The sequence below is a fragment of the Poecilia reticulata genome, linkage group LG3, assembly GCF_000633615.1.
Source record: "Poecilia reticulata strain Guanapo linkage group LG3, Guppy_female_1.0+MT, whole genome shotgun sequence".
Classification (NCBI taxonomy): Eukaryota; Metazoa; Chordata; class Actinopteri; order Cyprinodontiformes; family Poeciliidae; genus Poecilia; species Poecilia reticulata.
This window is the reverse complement of record NC_024333.1, coordinates 30,466,369-30,486,382: the sequence shown is the minus strand read 5'-3', so window position 1 is coordinate 30,486,382 and position 20,014 is coordinate 30,466,369. Positions and strand designations below refer to the sequence as shown.

Below are 20,014 nucleotides of genomic sequence, written 5' to 3'. Positions count from 1 at the left end.
TAAATCTATTTACTTTTTAACCCCTTTACACTTTTAGGACCTGTTCCAGATATAAATGTGCAAACAGTGGAGCACAGCCACAACAGGCTACCACTCCACACAAGGCCTTCATTGACTCACAACTGTGGTACATTTATAATCACTTGTAACTGCAACACAGCAGTTAGTTTGAAACATACTTGGTGTTCCTATGAGGTTTGTGATTGGCTGAAGTCCAGTCTTTGGACCCCTTCACACACTGGTCAATATAATAGCCAATCAGATTGTTGGGTTCCTTTGGAGGAGCCCATTGGATGAGCACAGAGGTATCTGTTTCCCTTGTAGCAATCACCTGACCAGGAGCCGATGGGACACCTTATAAACAACAACAAAACAAAGCAAAAGCCAGAATAAATCATAAAAACTAAATTAATATTATGTATTAGCAAATGGAAAAAGCTGAGAAAAACCTTTAAGCTGCAGAGTCTCAATGAGACTTGTTGGTTTTGACGGCTCGCTGGTTCCATAGATGTTGGCAGACAACACTCTGAACTTATATTCTTTTCCCTCTGCCAGGTCAAAGACAGCATAACGTGGAGATCGAATAGGAACCTTAGTATTAACACGCTGCCAGGCTTCAGTGTTGGCCATGGCCTGTGAAGACCCAAAACGTAAAAGTTTCCAGAAAATGAAATGAGAGCTTTTTACCAAAACCAACCAAAAGAAATGTAGCTTTTTTTCCCCTTCATAATTGTTGCAACCTGTCCTCTTTATAATTCTATACAATTCTTCCACCTTTCAGAGCTAATTATTCCCCGACACAATAAATTCAGCCAGATTCACCGAACTGTTTGCCTAACCTGATGGGTCAGTACATGTGGAAAAAAAACTCTTTTTCAACGGAGTTGTACCAAAGAAACTGTTTGCAGTATGACATTTAGTGTTACCTTTTCAATGTAGTACCACATGGGGGCCTTGCCGAAATATTCTGGGGCTTTCCAGCTCAAAACTACATATGTCCTGTCGGTTTCAGAGGCATAAACACCAGATGGAGCACCTGGGGGCTTTCCCTCAGCTTAAAACAAATACAAACAAATAGGTGTGTAAATATTAGGGCAAATATGAAAAAAAAGTAAAGGATATGCACAATTTGAATGAACTTTCACCTTCCTCTTCATCATGGTAAGACACAATCTCCAATTTTCCTCCAAGCTTCTTGGCTGAAAGGCATATAAAGATACATATTGGTTTGAGAGTAACAAATGTTTCCTCATGGACTTTCAAAACTAATCTGAGTAAATCTGGCAAATCAGTAACTTTCAAGCAGTTTCAGAAAAAAAATTTTTTTTAAAGCGGTTTGTCACAGAAATACAAATTAAATAGTAATTCCAACGAGGCGAGGATCTAGATTCTTAGTTTGATTTTTTTTTCTCTTTTTTGATTATAAATAATAAATATTTATATTGCAAAAGACTTAGTGACTAAACTTAGTACAGATGAAGCTCAGTAAACAAATTTTTCATTTAGTCCTATCAAAAATACCTAAAAACAAGCATAAATCAAATTTTTGGCATCCTAAAAGCAACGCAGTGACAGGGTGACATTTTCTCTGCAGACACACCCACCATGAAGCCTTTCAAACTCAGTGGGGTCCAGAGCAGCGATGGGATCAGACATGCGGGAGGGTTTACTGATTCCACGGGAGTTGACAGCTCGAACTCTGAAATAGTAAGAGTGTCCCTCAAACAGCCCAGACACCGGGTATTTACAGATCTTGATGGGGTGATCGTTGCACTGGGTCCAGTTTTCTGTGCCAACCTCACATCTGAGATTTTGAAAAAGAAATAAAGAGGGAGGAGATTGAAAGAAGTAAATTGGCTTGAGTAATTCAGTTGCCCGCTTTTAGACTTCTACTTACTTCATTGTGAAGATGCAAGGTCAAGAGCAAAAGGAATGATTTAAAAGGTGTAAAACAACCTCACAAACATGGCATCAATCAAACAAATTTGACCAGTTTATCGATCAGCAGTTACATGCTTAAACCATGCAAACCAAAACTCCTACTTGTCCACAAAGTATCCAATGATTGGACCCTCTGTAGTGGTATTTGGAGGCTTCCAAGAAACAATGACATAATCTCTGTTGGCATCATGGATTTTGATGTCCATTGGAGCTCCAGGTGCACTGGGAACAGGGGGAGGACCATCTAAACAGACAAGAACAGCAGGAGGGTCTTTGTTAAGATAAGGTCCTTTGAAGTCTAGTAAAAATATCTTGATAATTTATTTAATGAAATTGTCTCTTTTTTTTTGTCTGATCAACCACCCTACCAGCGACAGAGACAAAGGCGCTATGCTCTGCGATGCCTCCCTTAGTGACCATCCGAAGCGTGTAAAGGCCTTCATCATCTTTAAAGAGGTTTGGAAGAGTCAGGGTGGTGTATCCTCTTCCTGTTTCAATCTTCACCCATCTGGAGTCAAACAGACGAGTGTCTGAAACGAGGAACCATTCACAAGTTAATCCATGATCCTCATAACCGTCTGTCCAATGTACTCGATTTTAATAAAGGGATTTTTATGTAAAAATGTAAACTGTAACAATTTATATACACATATTATTATTCGAGTTTTAATTAAGTGGAGATAGTTAAATTTACTCTAAATAATGTGTAATAAATATTGTCTTTGTGAAATTTTCTGATTTTCCACTACTGTATATGATGCTGCCTGGAGACTGGCTTATACCAGAACATATTAATACAGAATACTATTAATACCAAATATAGCGCATAATTTCTCATAAAACACCACATTGTGAGAATTACCATCTCTATACCACTGTGCCTCAGGCTGTAGGTTGGCCAGGTTAGGGTTCAGGCTCATGCGGGCAGAAAGAGTGGCTGATTGTCCCTCAGTCGCAAATACTGGGCCAAACTTCTCCTCAAAAGTTATGTGGATTTTAGTGTAATGGATTTTGGGAAGCATAGCAGCTGGGAAAAAAGAAAACACAGGATAATGAATATAATGAGACAAAGAAAGAGAAGAGGTTTTGTGTGAAAGTTTTTCTTTATATGTAGCATTATTGTTGTAAAAACATCAAACTATTGGTTTATGGTGAAAGCAATTAGACAAAACCTAACCTTAAAATACCTACCAGTAAAAGGTAACCATGCGTATGGACTGGATTCATCCTCATCTTTATATCCTGCAAAAAATACAAATAAAAACTATTATGAGTAACATCTCTGGAATTTTAGATGGAAGACTAAAATACTGAGCAAAAATATTGAGCAAGGGGGTTAAAACAAGTTCAATTCACCACGGTACATACATATATTTAGACATTTAAATTCTTCATATGCACAGAAAATTTTCAATGTTAATACAGGAGTGCCTTCAGAAAGTTTCTGAAGAGTGGCCAGAAGGTGGGTAGTAAAAACAAGGAACTTCAACAACACTTCAGAGTTTTATCATGCAGTCCTTATATCTAGTGTGACGGTGGGGATCAGTGGTGACTACCATCTAAAAGGGGTGCACTGTGCAAAAAAATATGAGTGGCATAAATAAAGCTTTTCTTATTTTAATTGGCATTCAAAAACATATATCTTGCATATGTTTTCCAAACACATTGCCCTTTCATTTCCTCTTGCAACCACTACAGACATCCCCTAAATTAACTCCCACAGTGGTGGCACCACTACACAATTACTGGAATGGTGATCTTTAAAAAGAACGGTAATGCCAGAATGTGGCTCCATATTGGCCAGGTCAAAATCCTTTGAGCCTGAAGAACTTACGCTTGACAATGACTGATGCCTGGCTAGAAGCCTGTCCATGGATGTTACCAGCTACAGCAGTAAACTGTGCTGTATCTTCAGTTGTACATCTATAAAACAAAGTGAAAGCAATCAGTTGGTAAATCAACATACCCCTTAACATCTCAATGAGGGGTTTCAGCAGCTTATTCTTTCATAATAAACTGTGCAAATATAAAGCATTGACACTGAATGTACCTCAAAGGCTTATGAAATAGATAATGGAAATCATCCAGTAATCGTTTTTTGTGTTGAAAGCTATCCCAAAATAGCAAATGATGCATTAATGCGTAATTTTATCTACTACGGAATACGTTCCACAGGAGCTATCGCTTCACTGTATGAAACCCATGTACGACTAACTGCCCTCCATTTTTATTGCCAGGTACTTTGCTTGCTTCTCCTTTCAAACTGATGTCCATAATTTATGAGTTAGGATATTTTAAAACTCGTACACTCTTGCAAGTCTTTTATAACAACTAACTTTTTTCATCATTTTCTGTGTTACCAAAAAAAATCTTTCTGCCAGTCTAATTGGATCCCATCATCACCGGGGGGTGATGGGAACCATTCAGAGAGCAATGACCTAAAGAATCCTGGCGTGTCATATAGCACTGAGGTCAGCATTTGAACAGCTGAGCTTCCAGGCTGGAGTGAGGTACGCTCCACTCCGTCTGCAGCCACACTGCAGCCACACACTCAGCTGTTTCCGACCTCTAATCTCAAACAGTTTGAGGCTCGTAAAGCAAGGATTTTAGTAATCATTTATGACCCCAGTCAGCAAGCTCAAGGTCATGTAGTCTGAGAAATACTGCATTTCTAGAAACATGTCACAGAAGTTGGATGCATTAACAGCTGCAGAAAAAAAGAGAACTGTGTTAAGAAAAATGCCAGAAGACCATGTAAAGGAGGATCATATTAGGTTTCAAATGTGTCTTTTTATTTTGAAAAAGTGACATTTGAAACCTCCCTAAATGCTCCCTAAATTCAATAAGTGGTTATGCCATCTTTAGCAGCAACAACTGCCTTCAAATGTTTGCACCATCTGGCAATGAGTCTTCTGCACAACTGTGGATTAATTTTGGCTTCTGGCAGTGTGTTGTTTTTCTTAAATACTTTCTTATTCACCAGAAGTTAGATGACGCAAAACTTTTCCAAAACTTTTGTCTCATCAGTCTACAGATTATTTTCCAAAAAGCCAAGATGTGCTTTGGCAATGTTAGATGGTCATAGTGTTATTTTTGGTCAGCATGGACTTTAGCCTATAGATGAATGCTGTCTAGTTCCTTTCTTTTTGCTGGATCATGAACACTGAATTGAATTGAGGCAAGTGAGACATGCAATACTTTAAACACTGTTCTGGATCATTTTGTGACCTTCTTTGTTCTGCTGGTTGAATCTATAATGGGCTCTTGGCGTAATCTTGGTAAGTTGGCTTTCCTGGGAAAATTCACAAGTCAATGTTTTATTCACTTTTGGATAATGGCTCTTACTGTGGTTCACTAAACTACAAATCCTTAATTGTTGTGTCACCCTTTCCATTCTTAAAAGAAGTCATTAGAATTTTTTTTCCTCATCTGCTCTTGGATTTATTCACATGGGCATAAGCTATTTGATATGTTTCTTCTCTACTTCATGATGCTAAACATGTTCTATTAAAATTGATTTATTGAATACATTTGTGTGGCAGAGATTAGGTATGGATGTACATAGTTTGCTATGTACAAACATGGCAAACTATGTTTGCTATGTACATCCATACATAGCAAACTATGTATGGACAGACTCAATAATTAATTATTGAATCTGTATAGTGACTATGATGCACTGACATGTTATTTTCATCGCTGCGAAAATAAAATGTGGTTAATCCTAGTTCAATACTGATTTATCAAGTGGGGTGATTACATTCTCACATAGGGGTAGATTTTAAGGCTCCAGGAAATTACGTTCAGAAGAAAAATGCTTGGAAACTCATATGAAATGAGCTTACGTAGACATCTAAGACATAAGGCAATAATAAAACTCATCAGGACAACCATGGAAAATAAAATTTCAGGAGAGAAAAAACTGATGACCAAATAGACAGATAGCTATTTTGTTGAACTTACTATACCTTGGGATCAACAGAGAGTGGCTCCCACCTCTAGCTTCAACCAGATACTTTCCAGAGGACAAGTCCAGGATCACGCCATCTTTATACCTTAAGTGGAGAAAAGATATGTAGCTACAGTGAGGCCTGTACATGTTTATTGATTAATACCTTGAAGTATGTTTTTGCAAATGGATTTGTAAAGGATTATAGTGATATTGATTAAGACAAAAAAAACAACATAATAATTTATTACCATTTCACTACTGGCATGGGGTAGCCTTCTACAGTACAGAAGAGTTTGATTGGAGTGTTTTCAAACACAGTATGGGATCTGAGTCTGACGAGGAACTGTGGTCCCCTGATCATAGGTTCTTCGCGCACATATTTTTCTCCCAACTTTGTTTTTACCTAAACAAAAAACATAGAATCCTAATGAATACACAGGGGAGGAATACACACCTCCTTGTCTTGCTCTTGTAATTAATTATTGAATCTGTATCCTGACTATGATGCACTGACATTTATAAAGTTACAGCGTGTTGATAAGAGGTTAAGCAGTTTATTAGCTAGTTTACTGTATGTGTTTAAGGGGAAATGAAATTGATACAATAAATCTTACCACTTCCTGAATGCGAGCTTGTGTTTTGTACTCATATCTTTCTTCAGAGGCCTTGGAGCTGAACATAAACAATAGGCAAGTTTTATTAATATACATTTAGAATTACATTGATTTTGTCACAATACTATTTTTAAAATCAATTGATTCTTTTCGGGACACTGGACATTGTGGACATTCACAACAGGTCTGTTTGCATTAGTATTAGTCAAAACCCCAAAATATTAAAAGCTTCAAAAGGATCTGCATAGTGCAGAGTAACCCTTCATTCTTTTATTAAAAAAAATAAATATATATATATATATATATATATATATATATATATATATATATATATATATATATATATATATATATATATATATATATATATATATATACAGAGTACTTCTATTTTATTTTTTAAACTAAGACACATTGATTCCTCAGCTTTAGGTAAATTATTCTGAATCTTACAAACCTTTGCACCTTTGCATACAGTCATGTCTGAATCATAAACTACTTACCTCTAGCCAAGCTTCTCAGAAGACTTGCATCAGCAAATTACTTAATGATTATGTGACTGATTTAATGCCTGAATAGTCTTTCTAAATGAGTTTTTCTGTCAGTGCTGTTTTAACAGTGTTGTGTGTTTTGTGGTTGATGGACAGTTAATTCTGTGTTTATGAGAATAGGGTGTAAAACTCTGATGCCATAATGTATTTTCATTGAAAAATAATGTGTTGTTAAAATAGTTAAAAAATTGTTTCTGTCTTTCTATTTTTCTATGGAGCCAATTTTTGCCTTACTTGAACTTTGCTCTATAGCATAGGTCAATGTACGCACAAAAAGGAGTTACATCAAAAAATACTTTATTATTAAGACAATGGTTACTTAGAAATTTGAGAACTATACATTCAACAGAAAAAGTTGTTGAAACTCAAATCAACTTGCCAGTTGTTAATCTGACATTTATGTTATTATATTTAGCCAGATAACATCAAACATAACTGAGTCAGTACGTTATGTTAAAGTAAAGTCAAAAAGATGCTGCTTTAGTTATAATAATATTCAGATTAAAAAGCAGGATAGATATATTAAGACCTGTTCATGATTGTTAGCATGTGTCAGCTGTACCTGCTGTATTCTTTGACCACATATTGGCTCTCTTTGTGGTGGTATTGGTGGTCATATATTCGTTTCAGACGTGCTGACATGGTGGCACTGAAGACACTGACCTGTTAGGTGAGTAATGAAATGTCGAGAGAGATCAAAACAAAGAACAACAGCATAATGTGACCACCTCACAGATACAGCTATGAACTTTCAAAGATAATTGATGAGGTTCTATAATATCAGACGATAAAAAATTTTATTACATGGAGTACAACTTCAAGGAAAAAAAATAGGGAGAGCATGCTTAGAATTTTTTTTGTGTTATAGTTTTTCCAAAGGAAATTTCCCCAAATTCAGCATTTTTCAGTGGCAAGTCATGTTGAGCCCCAAAACCATACAGATAAATCACTTTTTAAATATGTTGAAGAGACTATACTCATCCACTCAAAGAGCAATACAGTGGTTAATGATGCACTTTATTGTTATTAGAAATCAGAACTTTCAAACAACAAGAAAACAAACTGGAAATCAAAATGGCCCCTCAAGAAATGTGGACGTTTATGACAAGCCTGAGAGCATAATCCAGTATGATCACTTAACATATAAAAGAATCTTAATGATCTTTGAAAAAATAAATTAGCAAGTTCCAAGGGTTTTATGATCCAAACATAAAACACAGGTTGATATCAACTGCAAAAGCAAAATAGTTTCTGTTAAAATGGATTTATACACATGCTTAACTTTTTGCTCTTTGAATTCCAGACAAAAAGGTCAACTTAAGTTGGTTGTTGTTTTCTCTAAAGTTGTATTTACCTGAATTTGAAAGAAATGACCCAAAATTGTGAAGATTGAAACCTGTCAGGGACTAAAATTATCATTTTCCACCTGCACAATAATTGCATCTATGCTTTTTACGGTATGGCTATTTTTCACTTTTAACTAAAACTTCAAAGGAATTATCAATTGTGAGGAGGAATTTCACTTTCTTACAAAAAGGGGGAAAAAATCAAGCCAGCAACAGCTGAATAGCAAACAGTTCACAGTGATGGCTCTGTATCGGTAAAGCTTATCGTTTATACACATACCAAATTATTTATTATCCTTCTACAAATAGAAAAGCCTTTGAAGAATCTGAACACATGGACTTTGAAACAATCCAGCACATCTCAACACACACACTCACAAACACTATCAGCTTCTTGGATACTGTTAGAAGTGACACTAGGATTTAGACACAGGCAATAAAAGACACACGTGTAAAGAGATACCGTAAACAAAAGGCATGACCTTGAGCCACTGTTAGACAACAGAATGCACCAAATGTTGTCTAATCAAAACATAGCTTTAATTTTAGTTCTTCCACTGATAATAAATTTACTCTCCTGTTCGGAATCCTAATAATAATTTAATGAAGCTGAAAGTTGGAAAGAGATGAATATTGTCATACGTTATAAATCATGCATGTGATGTGAAAAATAATGTTTTTACTGACCAGTAAAATAAGTCAACACTAGCTTTCCAAACTAATTGTTCTTGTTTTTCATTTATTTTAGTACAACCATCAAAACAGAAGCATCAGTTCACTTCGTGTTTGGTTCACATCCCCTTACTGACCACAGCGACCAGAGAGAAGTTCAGAGGAAATCTGAAGCAATTCCTTCCCCGTTCCTTAACCTTAGGCTGACGGGGAATGAAACATGTTGCACCATAACCCTGTTCCCATATCTTTGGGATGCACTCGGCAGCTTCAGTGTCATCTCTCATATCAATAAACCCAAATTCAGCTTACTGCTAATGCCTCAAATCTGCCAGTCAAGCATACAAAGTTACCATATCATTCCCAAGCTGTTTGTCTGTAACTTTAAACACAGGTTGATATCAACTGCAAAAGCAAAATAGTTTCTGTTAAAATGGATTTATACACATGTTTAACTTTTTGCTCTTTGAATTCCAGACAAAAAGGTCAGAATCAGGACTGGTAAAAAAATATTTGGTGACATTGGGGAGACTCAGCAAATTCCCAAAATAAATGTATTCACAGCAGGACATTTAGACCATCCTTCCCAGCAGCAATTTGAAGCAGCACCAATAAAATCCAGGCAAACATGACTAATTCCTTGTGTGCAAATAACAGCTGTTTGCATTACATAGCAGATTTTAGGCAAGCAACAGTTTTTGTGTCTGAAGGCAAAGGAAACATGAGCATTAAGTTTTCTTTGCAAGATACTCTCTTGTTCCATAAATTCTGCACCTCTGTAAGTCCAGCCTATACTGTAACAGCCAAAAAAATCCATCTGTAACTGTAAACCTCCAGTACTCTCAGCCATAACCATACAAAGCAACATGATGCAATTCCACTGCAAAATCTTATGAACTGAGGTGCAATTATCAAAGCAAAATGCCTATTTTTTGTCATTTTAGATATTTGACATTCCCACGAAGAACATATCTAGTTCATAAACAGCTCTTGATGGCTAATATAGCTGTCCATATTGTGTTTACCTTAACTAATCTGGGTACCAACAATAAATGCAAAGACGTTCTGTACATCTCAGATGACCAAACATACCATCTGTCCAATAAATGAAAGACAGAGTGTCTACATTAGCCCTCCATTGCTCATTTATTCCACTTGTAAAACCCATATTCTTTCATTCATCACTTTGAAGTATCATTAGCAGCAGTAAAGGATCATGAAACATCTTCTGGCTGTGCTCTCTTTAGTCCCACCTCACTGATCCCACCTGCTGCTAATGGGTTTGAAATGAAGATGGGTTATAAAGCTAACAATACAGAAGAGGTAAGAGCTGAAGCATAGTTTAAAAATGTTTTTCTTACCGCTTAAGATTTTCTTTTCAGCGACTTCGGTTATCAGCCTGAATCCACAGGGAGTCAGCCTAAACCAAGTTCTGCACAAGGCCAAGAGAACCACCACCCGACTCCAGCTGCCCCCCACCAGCCTCTCCCCGAGGCCTTATAAGGAGAGAGAACTGCCTATATATAACTAGTATCCTTTGAGACATAGCCACTAAAATCAGTAAGCTGTTTGATTAGCAGAAAGTATTCATTTTTATTTCTGCAATAATGCTATTCAAGATGTAATGAGATTCAAGTTGGGCTACCAAGCATAACAGTTACATCAGATAAAGCATAAAATTTCATCACTTTATGGGAAACGAACATAAAACATTTGCAAATTATTCAAATTAAAGTTGACATCTCTTTAATGTAGAGCTTTAAATCTAGCTGCACACTGCATCAAGCTCTTGCGCTTAGAATTTTCTCCATCTGCAGTAAAGAACATCTTGAGAAGCTGCGTCGCATGCTGAACTTTGGTCACGGCCTATTTATAAAACTAGCTACAGTTACAACCTGACTATTCCTGACATCGAGAAGGAGCTGTTAAACAGATTGCACGTCTGAGACAAAATCATGTGAGGGGACAACATGGGATAACATTCGGCAGCTTTAGAAGGAGTGTGTGATGTCTGAATGACGTGTGCCCAACAGGAAACCAATTTAGCTGATAACAGGCCAGAGTTTTACAATTATAGCAAAGTATTGACTTTTCCAGTAAAGAAATTACAGGAAACTTAAAATACAGATGGATGTTTATTTAACAAATTTAAATGATCTTACCCATGGCATCTAATCTTTGCTATTTAAAATATAGGGCAGCAAAAATAAAACACTTAACTGTTGTGTTACACACTAAAGTTGGACTTACTTGAAAGGGCTTTGCAAAATTATGCCCACTACAATCATTAAGAAATATCAAAAGCTACTTATTATTTTTATTCTATTTTCACCCAAATACATTTTTCCATTTAAAGAATAATACATAATTGTGTAATTAATCTCATTACAACTTAATTTGTAATTAATTATGAATTTAATGATGGCACTTGACTTAATGTAATGTATTTGATTGTTGATTCAATGTTGCATGACAGTGTTTTTGTGATGATGTAGAAGCCTTGCTGCTGAAATGTGATATACAAATAAAATTTGATTTGATACAAAATAGTAGTTTTTAAAATTATTTTATAGTTTGTAAACATGCTTTTTTGGGTTGATGTCTGCTAGACCTCTGTTGATCCAAATTTGTTAATATCAAAATATAAGTTTAGAGCATACTATACCCAAAATATTATATATATTTCTTTTTTTACTTTATATTTTTAATAGATTATTTTTTTATGGAAACGTAGCTTGTTTTCAACTTCACTTAATTGGGGTTTTCTCATATTGTCATAGGGTGAGAGTCACATCTGCCATAATACATACGTGCACTATGTATCCATATTTATGATGGTAAATTTGTTATTTAAACAAATATTCTACAAAGATTTTTTTTTTAATTAATTCAGCGAATCTATCCAGACCTGGATTGAAAACGTCGTTGGTAGGCGCTGTTCGGAGGAGCAAACGGGTCACGGCTTATACTAAACCAAGCAGCCCAAGAATCGGCTCTACGCAGAGACGTAATGACGCAAGATGTGTTTACGACACGATGCTTATGATTGGCTGATCCAACAAAGCCGGTAGTTCAGTGCTGTTCGACGTAAACAAAACTGTTCGCTGGTAAACCACTATACAAAACGTGACCTAGTTAAGCCGAGATATCAAGAAGGAAGGGCTGATTCAAGTGTTATACTGTCTGATGTTCCATGTCTGCAACAAGGTCAGTGAAGTTAGTCAAAATTATTTTTCTCTTCTAAAATAAGCACTTTAGATTTCAGCATTTTGTTCCGTACTATTGAGGTAGTGTCTTTTAGAATGATTAAGAGATCGTCGTGTTGTTTTTGAGTTGGTCTGGAATAAATGCATTTAGTTGATATTTCTTTACAGCCCTTGTGCTCATTGCGTCAGTCTGGTCCAATCATTTTTACAAAGATCCCCCAGACAGTTTCATGAACAGTCATTGTTTATGCAGTGTTAAAAACTATATAACGCACAGTGTGTAGGAGGTTTAAATTTGAGTATATTTTTATTTTGCGTTTAGTGCAAAATCAAAAAGGGCGTCTTCCTCATTGGTGTCCTTAGCCAGTGATGTCGTAAGTTTATGGGTATTTCATGTCTTTGTCAACTAAACTGAAAAAAGGAGCCGCAAGTTCTCTTTAGATTTCCGTGAGTTGACGGACAGGTTTGAGACATTTACTGCTTAGCTAAGCAGAGAGACCTACAGCTACTGTTGGTACGTTGAGATTGAGGAGCCCACTGGCTCTGACTTAATCCTTATAACCTTAAGTTGTCCAGTTCAGCTCTTTCATTTTAATTTGTGTGTGATTTTGTGTCTATGTAGTGTTTCTGCATTATTTTATGGAGAATAATTGTCAAAAACTTATGAAATAATGACAAACATGGACATTTCATTGTAATAGGATGTACAGTTTTACACGTCATACCTTTTGCCTTATTAGATTTGTACTGAATTAGTGTTCCTGGAGATTTAATATATTTATCATTGAATGCCATGTAACTCAAGCTGTGCTCTCACAATAATATATTTTAGTCACACTGGTCCAGCTTCCTCACTACACATATTGTTGCCACCTCCAAGGTGGCAACAATACCACTTATACTAATTTTACATGACTTTGCCTGCACTTGATGATGCATCTCAATTGAATCACAATGTGCTTCTCTGTTCATGAAACTTTTGAAAGTCCTATTTTTGTGCAGTTTGTACACTTAAATTTGTGAAATAAATAAATTAGGCTGTGTTGTTATCATATTTTATCACGATAATGTATCTCAGCACCTTCCACTTACCAAAGCTGTTAGGTTGTCATACTGAATTATAGGGTTACCTTAAGAAAAGCATTTTCCTTACTGTTAGAGACAACCTCATACAAGCGTTTGAAGATGTTGAACCCATGCAATCTCTATGGGTGATATTATTAAATAGCCTAAAAATATTGATGTGAGTTAGCGTTTACATGGTTTTATCTTTACAAGATTTTAAGTTAGAAAATCTGAACACAAGATCATTACGTAATTCTAACTTTTGTTCAATCTTTGTAAAAAACGGTTATGCCAGAAAAAGAGAACTGAGATGAATCCCACTTACGTAAACAAGATGGGCTAAGTTCCTGTTTATAAGTGTATTCTAGTTATGCTCTGACCTTTCAGCTAGGATTTGTGTTATACGTATATCTAAGGAGACAGTTTCTTCTAAGGAAATTGTCTAATGAGACTCAAAGTTATTTCTACAGAGACTAAATGGAATATTTTTGAAAAGTTTATAACTTTTTGTGTGTTGGTGTGGTTTTAATTTTGCATGACTCATATTGATTGAGTTTAATTTCCCATTTTGTTGTAGGTCAGCCATGAGACTCCACTTCCCTCTTCTGGTCTGCCTGGCAGCAGCTATGTCCTCTGCTGTTGTTACTTCACCAATGTAGGAACAAACAGATAAGAAATGATTAATTGTGCTCATCTGTCAATATTTTTTGTTACTTTCTGTTCACATTTGCAGTAACTGTTTCTCAATAAATGTGAGCTGTGATCATTTGAACTAAATAATATTGGAAAGAAGCTTAGAACTGTCTGCATTTCAGCAAATTATGGACCAAAGTGATCCTGACACAGCAGTGGCCCAAAACCTTCTGTTCTGTGAGTTCCTGTCTGTCTTTATCTATTGACTTGGTTTGTTAGCACTTGTCATTTTAAATATAGGATGACAGAGTATGTTCAGTAGTTTTATCATTTATTGACTATGTACAGCATTTGTTTTCTTACTCGTCAACGAGATAATTCTTTATGACTTTAGGGAAAATGTGTGTCAAATGCAAGACTTGCTCTCACTAAAAAGACAAATAATATAAAATTAAGACATTTTATTTTTGACTTGGGTGTTTATCTGCTGTAAATTTCAACTATTTACAACAAATGTCATCTCAAGACACCTTATAAGACATACATGACTCATATAGATTTTGACACCACTAAGTGATTTGGAGGACCAGAAAAATATGTTTAGACAGAGCAAAACTCCAGTGTGTGAGATATTAATGGAGTTGTCAACAATACTTAATTTTAAATTGATCATAATTCTGTATTGCATGTTCTATATCTCCAACTACAATAAAATAAATATTGTGTGTAAGTTGCTTGTATGCTGACCTTTCAATCTAGGATTCATCTCAGCCATTTATTTAGTTTGAAGAGGATTTCATTCACTGTCACTTAAAGAGGAGTATGATCAATAAACTAAAGTCATGGGTAGAGTTAATGCTGTTTTCTAGCGAGTCTTGGGCATCGTCGTGTTAAACAATGGTGCCCACTTATCCGTTTGGGGAAATCTAATCCAGGTGTTTTCCTTATAACACCATGTGATACAAAACCACAAGACTACTTGTCAGCAGTGCGGTTTAACATCGTTCACATGCAAGTTACAGCATGACTGGCACGTCTCGTTTTTAGGCTTATTGACGGCACTTTTTCTGCTTATTGTGCAGTTAGGTTTTCTATTATGTTGTGATTGAGTCTAGTGATAAAATCAGACACAAACCTAAGCAAATTTGATATGTCAGCAGCGGTGTACTTGTGGTGTAATCTGAAACTTGATCAGTTTCAGATTGTGCTTTGGCTCGTGGGGTGCTTTTGAGTTCAAGAGGAAGGATGTTTAGTGCCGTTTAGCTGGGCCTCTCAGAGATTTATGTTGCTGCACTGGCATAGGATGACATTTGTTGATAAATATACATCACACAGGAATACGTGCAATCGAGTTTAATTTCTTATTCTTGATTCAGTGAAAATGATTAGTTACATATACAGTATAATGATTTAGCTCTTACCGGAGTACACATTAAAAAAACATAAAATATTAATATTTGTTTATCACATTTCAGACGGAGCATTGCCAACTCAATGTTAGTTACTGGACACTGCATGGACTGTGGTAAGTGTCTGGGTTTTAGTCTTCAATATCTCCTTCATGTGTTCTTGACAARTCCTTTTACCTTTGGGAGATGAGATGTAAACAATCATGCAGCCTGTGTTTTCCACTCTAACAAAGCAACCCAGTTTGAAACAATATCTCATACAAGCAATAGGGATGTAAAGGTATATGTTTKTTGTATAGAACTGTATAGATTTAAATTCATAGATTCAGTGTCATCAAAAGGAAACCCCTGAAAAAGATCTCTTCATTTTGCTAAGTTTGTATGTAATTTTTCTCTGTATTCTCTCTGTGTTCCAGGCCTGATAAAGGGGAATTCTGTAATTCTTCCTGGCATTTCAACGCTACTGAAATAGAGGTATAGCACTTCTCCTAACAGTTTTTATAACACTGCAAACGTACAGAGCTAGGATAACCCAGGAATAAAACATTTCCTTTGACTATTAAGATATTGGTTGTGTAATACTGAAGCTATTTCGAAAAGGTGAATTAATTAATATTTTACTCCCTTTGCGACTCAAAATGAACATTGTTTTAATGTATAAAGTAAATCTTTTTTGGTGTGTTTTTCCTCAGGACCTGATCCCAGACATGAAGAAGGTTTGGCCAGACCTGCTCAGCCCTTCTTCTTTTCACTTCTGGTATGTCTGAAACATGCTGACTTTAAGTCAGCATGTTTTTAATGAAAAAAGTTGTTTTTTGGGGCCTAGTTTTGGTTATAACTTATCAAACTATCATTATGCTAATTTAACACATTTATTCTTTTTATTACTACTATTAGATCATTACTCCTAGAAGTCATTCAAAAATAATAAAAGGGAACATTTCACTGCATTTGTTAACATCTAGATACTTTCAGTTGCTGATTTTAAATCAAACCCTAGGTTCTTGAGGTTGTGTTCATTTAATATTGCTTTAATATATAATATTATTGATTTTACATTTGTAAAACTGGGTTATTGGCAGTGGAGTTCCATATCGTCTCATTTATGGTAATACCGGTGAATCTTTTTGACACCGGTGGAAAAAATTTATACATCAAATGATGACGTCATTTAACTTGGCCCGACCTGTACAGTGCGAGGCGCTATGTACTACTGCTTCTTGTAGTCGTTTGACAACCGCTATTAAAATAAAAAGGAAGCTGATCAGCTGGTTCACAGTGTGGGCTGAACTGAATTTCACAGAATTGGCTGATATATGCAAGAAGGGAGAAATATACCGTAGTGTTTTGGTCGCTGCAGCTCCCGTATCCGCCATTACCTTGTTCCGCGGAGCTCCTCGCCACACAAACAGAATGAACCGGTCACTGTCAGCCATGGCGAAAAAACTTTCTGAAACACTGAAGTCTTCCTAAATTAATAACTCGAAGCTCAGCACAAGGCACAGGACCATGATATACATGAAACAGAATATTTCCTGTCTGTGTTGACCCGGTTGCGTGCACGCGCAAGGATACCACGGCTGCTCTGGAACATAGAGAAGAAGCTAGCTAGCTTTAGCTAGTCACATCCGCCAAGTATTGAACATTTAAATAAATCAGTGGAAGCGAGAGTTGAATGTGCTTATCGCTCTGTGTCCCGAGCCACAATTCTTATAGGAAAAAAATAATAATATTTGCTCATTGTTGGTAAAGCAAACCAAACGGCGCTGCGGGAGGGGTAGAGAGAGGGGTGGGGGGAGCTGTAGTTGCGGAACAAAAAAGTTAAAACCCAACACACTGACAGGAAGTTATTACTGCAATGGAGATGTCCTAGACAGGCGGAATAAATGAAATTTCCGTGCCGAATCATTAGGAAGTGAGCACAAGCTTTTAGTTTTTGCATGGATTTTTTTACGAGACATATTTTGGTGTCTAACATTTGTAAAAAGAAGGTTTTATTTATGTAACAAGATTATTAGTTTTGCACATATTCGAATGCTTAAAAAGTATGATGGGGGACACTTTAAAATCTTGTAAAACCGTTTTGTTGATCAACAGCAGTTTGTTTCATTTTTGTATTTACTGCAATCTGGAGTTAGATTTAGTTTTATGAGATGAAACCAAATTGATTAGAAAAGTGTTTTGTTCTTAAAATGTCCGTATTATTGTCAAAACTGAAGAAAGAGAGATAAATAATGTCTGGAAAAATTTTATAGAATTAACTTTCAGTTGATCTGCATGTTTTAGTTTTTAGTTTATCAGTTAAATGAATTTCCTTTTGCAACAGGAAGTACGAGTGGTCTAAACATGGAACATGTGCAGCAGAAGCTGATTCGCTGAACAGTCAACACAAGTATTTCAGCAAGGCACTGGAATTGTATCAGAAGGTGGATTTGAACAGGTAATGTTGGTTACACATTCTTTCACACACACCTGCATAGACATACCTGCCTCACACGCAGGCTTTGTCATTTTGAACATTTCTGTATCTAGATCTTTGTACTGTGGTGAGTTATAGGAATTATGTTTACTCTCCATGTTTGTTGCCCGGCGTTTCACCTATTTCATGTTTCTTTCGGTAAAACCCAACATCAGTTTAAGTGAAGATCTGTAATGTTTTATTGCAGCATGCTGCAGAAGGCTAACATTATCCCCTCTGACGAATACTACACTGTAAGTTTATCTATTGCACTGGATTTATGAAACTACATTCTGTCACAGCAGTAATAATATTTCTGTGACTTTTGCAGTTTTCAGATATTGAGCAAGCAATGGAAAACTTCTATGGCGTGAAACCCAAGATCCAATGTTTGCATCCATCAACGGTATAAACAGCTTTTGTTCTTAAAACAGTTCAACTTATTTATATTTCCTTGTTTGTAAAGTTTATGGAACTTGTATTAGACAATAATTATGTTTACTGTTTTTTCTTTTTGTTTGTTGACAGAACTCTGAGCCCCAGACTTTGGGACAGATTGAGATCTGTTTTGATGCTGACTTCACTCTGCATGACTGTGAGAAACACTTTGCCACTAATACTCTTTCAAGAGGACAGTGGGACCAAAACAAATCATCTGGACTCAGTGTGTGTTCTCCTGACATACCAGTTTATTACCCACCTAATTCTTAAATGCAAACATGTTCAAACTGGGGAGCTGTTGCTCACTAAAAATCTCCTTTTACCTTTTTATGGACAAAAATAGTTCGTTTTTGTTTGTAAATGGATCGTAATTTAGCATGTACACTAATAAGCAACCCATTTCACCCTGTTTAGTATCCCATTTAACAATTTTGAGTTTCTGTCAGGTTTACAAATATAATTAGTAGCACATTTTGAGCAATGCTTGAATTCAAGTTGGCTTAAACCACAATGCTGTTTGCATATACAGCAAAAAATGAAAAACACTCGTGGAAACTAAAATGTTCAGTTTAGTACAGTCAGTTTTTGTGTCCTATTTACAGAGGAAATCCCTTATACTGAACATGTTTTTAAGGATTTATTAGGTTTACTTGATGATGGACTTTATTTGTTTATGAGAATTCAGGTCTGATCCCATGAAGACACTGATAATTACACAAAAATATAAAGTTGTGTTTTACTAGCCGCTTTATATTGCAGGATACTGTGGGAAATATAACACTCCATAGACTGAGCTAATGGGATCATATAGATGTTGAAGAAAAATAGCCCAAGCTTAGAGCCTTGAGGTACTCCACATGGGATTTTTGCTTGCCCTGATTTATTATCACCAAATGTCACAAAGTAGTTCAAGTCTGCCGAAGAGGATCACACTTGTTTTGCACTGTAACAGACAATCTTGCTCTCTTTGCCATTCTGTCAGTGAGAATTTTATGATCCCTTGTTTTGAACACCTACATCCAGTAAAACCAAAACAGAGGCTTTGTGATTTGTCGTTGTTAAAACGCGTCCCATTCAAATTCTGTTGTGTATTTTTTCTTATTTTGTTAACTGGAATCGTCTTGATCCAGGGCAATTTGCAAGGTTTTACTTTGTCCTGGGGGGATGGAAATGGCCTTTACTTTAAAGTGCCTTACTTTGTTAACTTCTTTGTCATTTATTTGACCTTTCTGATAATTGTTCTGCCTCTTTTTGAATTTTTGCCAAGTATATGAAATGATACTCTAGAATGTTAAATAAACATGGAGCGCCTGTGATGAGATTTATTCATGAACAGTGATTATTTTTAATCACCTGTTACCTCAGGTTATGTTTATGTGTAGCAAACTGATTGCTTGATGTTAAATAATATCTTCTGCTGTCAAATGTCCTAAAATTAGCAATTGCACAATGCTGTACGTTCTTATTTTTAATATGAATAAATCTATCCTTTTGATTCTCACTGGTGTCATCAACTCTTTTGTTTTATACAATGTTTTTTTTTTAAAATGCAGAATGAATAGGAATGCAATTTACTGGGATCACAATGTAAGACAATTTGACAAAATTATGTAACGGTGTTAACAGTTTTTTTTTTTTCTTTCAGCAGCGTGATCCAGCATAGATGCACTGGTATATTTGAGGCTGTCTGTCTCACAGTCTGGCTGTGGGGTATAAATATTAATGT

At 35.9% G+C, this 20,014-nt stretch overlaps 2 protein-coding genes across 2 annotated transcripts in view; one reads left to right on the top strand and one right to left on the bottom strand.

Annotated features, from left to right (window-relative positions):
- myom2b (myomesin 2b) overlaps window positions 1-10,544 on the bottom strand; it is a 28,729-nt gene extending 18,185 nt beyond the window's left edge. The window contains exons 1-15 of the mRNA XM_008405863.1: window positions 10,438-10,544; window positions 7,621-7,721; window positions 6,508-6,565; window positions 6,142-6,296; window positions 5,910-5,996; window positions 3,776-3,864; window positions 3,133-3,183; window positions 2,804-2,968; window positions 2,310-2,471; window positions 2,044-2,185; window positions 1,605-1,804; window positions 1,146-1,199; window positions 927-1,054; window positions 450-633; window positions 180-354 (exon numbers count right to left, since the gene is read on the bottom strand). Coding sequence (XP_008404085.1) covers window positions 180-354; window positions 450-633; window positions 927-1,054; window positions 1,146-1,199; window positions 1,605-1,804; window positions 2,044-2,185; window positions 2,310-2,471; window positions 2,804-2,968; window positions 3,133-3,183; window positions 3,776-3,864; window positions 5,910-5,996; window positions 6,142-6,296; window positions 6,508-6,565; window positions 7,621-7,700 — 1,730 coding nt within the window. The 5' untranslated portion in view covers window positions 7,701-7,721; window positions 10,438-10,544. The remainder of the gene's footprint in view (window positions 1-179; window positions 355-449; window positions 634-926; window positions 1,055-1,145; window positions 1,200-1,604; window positions 1,805-2,043; window positions 2,186-2,309; window positions 2,472-2,803; window positions 2,969-3,132; window positions 3,184-3,775; window positions 3,865-5,909; window positions 5,997-6,141; window positions 6,297-6,507; window positions 6,566-7,620; window positions 7,722-10,437) is intronic.
- Window positions 10,545-12,139: 1,595 nt separating this feature from the next.
- rnaset2 (ribonuclease T2) lies at window positions 12,140-19,789 on the top strand. The gene is made up of 10 exons (XM_008405864.2): window positions 12,140-12,283; window positions 13,925-14,002; window positions 14,163-14,217; window positions 15,456-15,505; window positions 15,806-15,863; window positions 16,082-16,146; window positions 17,716-17,829; window positions 18,056-18,101; window positions 18,179-18,253; window positions 18,376-19,789. Exons 1-10 carry the CDS (start codon window positions 12,270-12,272, stop codon window positions 18,556-18,558), a joined length of 738 nt encoding a protein of 245 aa, XP_008404086.1. The 5' UTR covers window positions 12,140-12,269; the 3' UTR covers window positions 18,559-19,789.
- The last annotated feature ends 225 nt before the right edge of the window (window positions 19,790-20,014 follow it).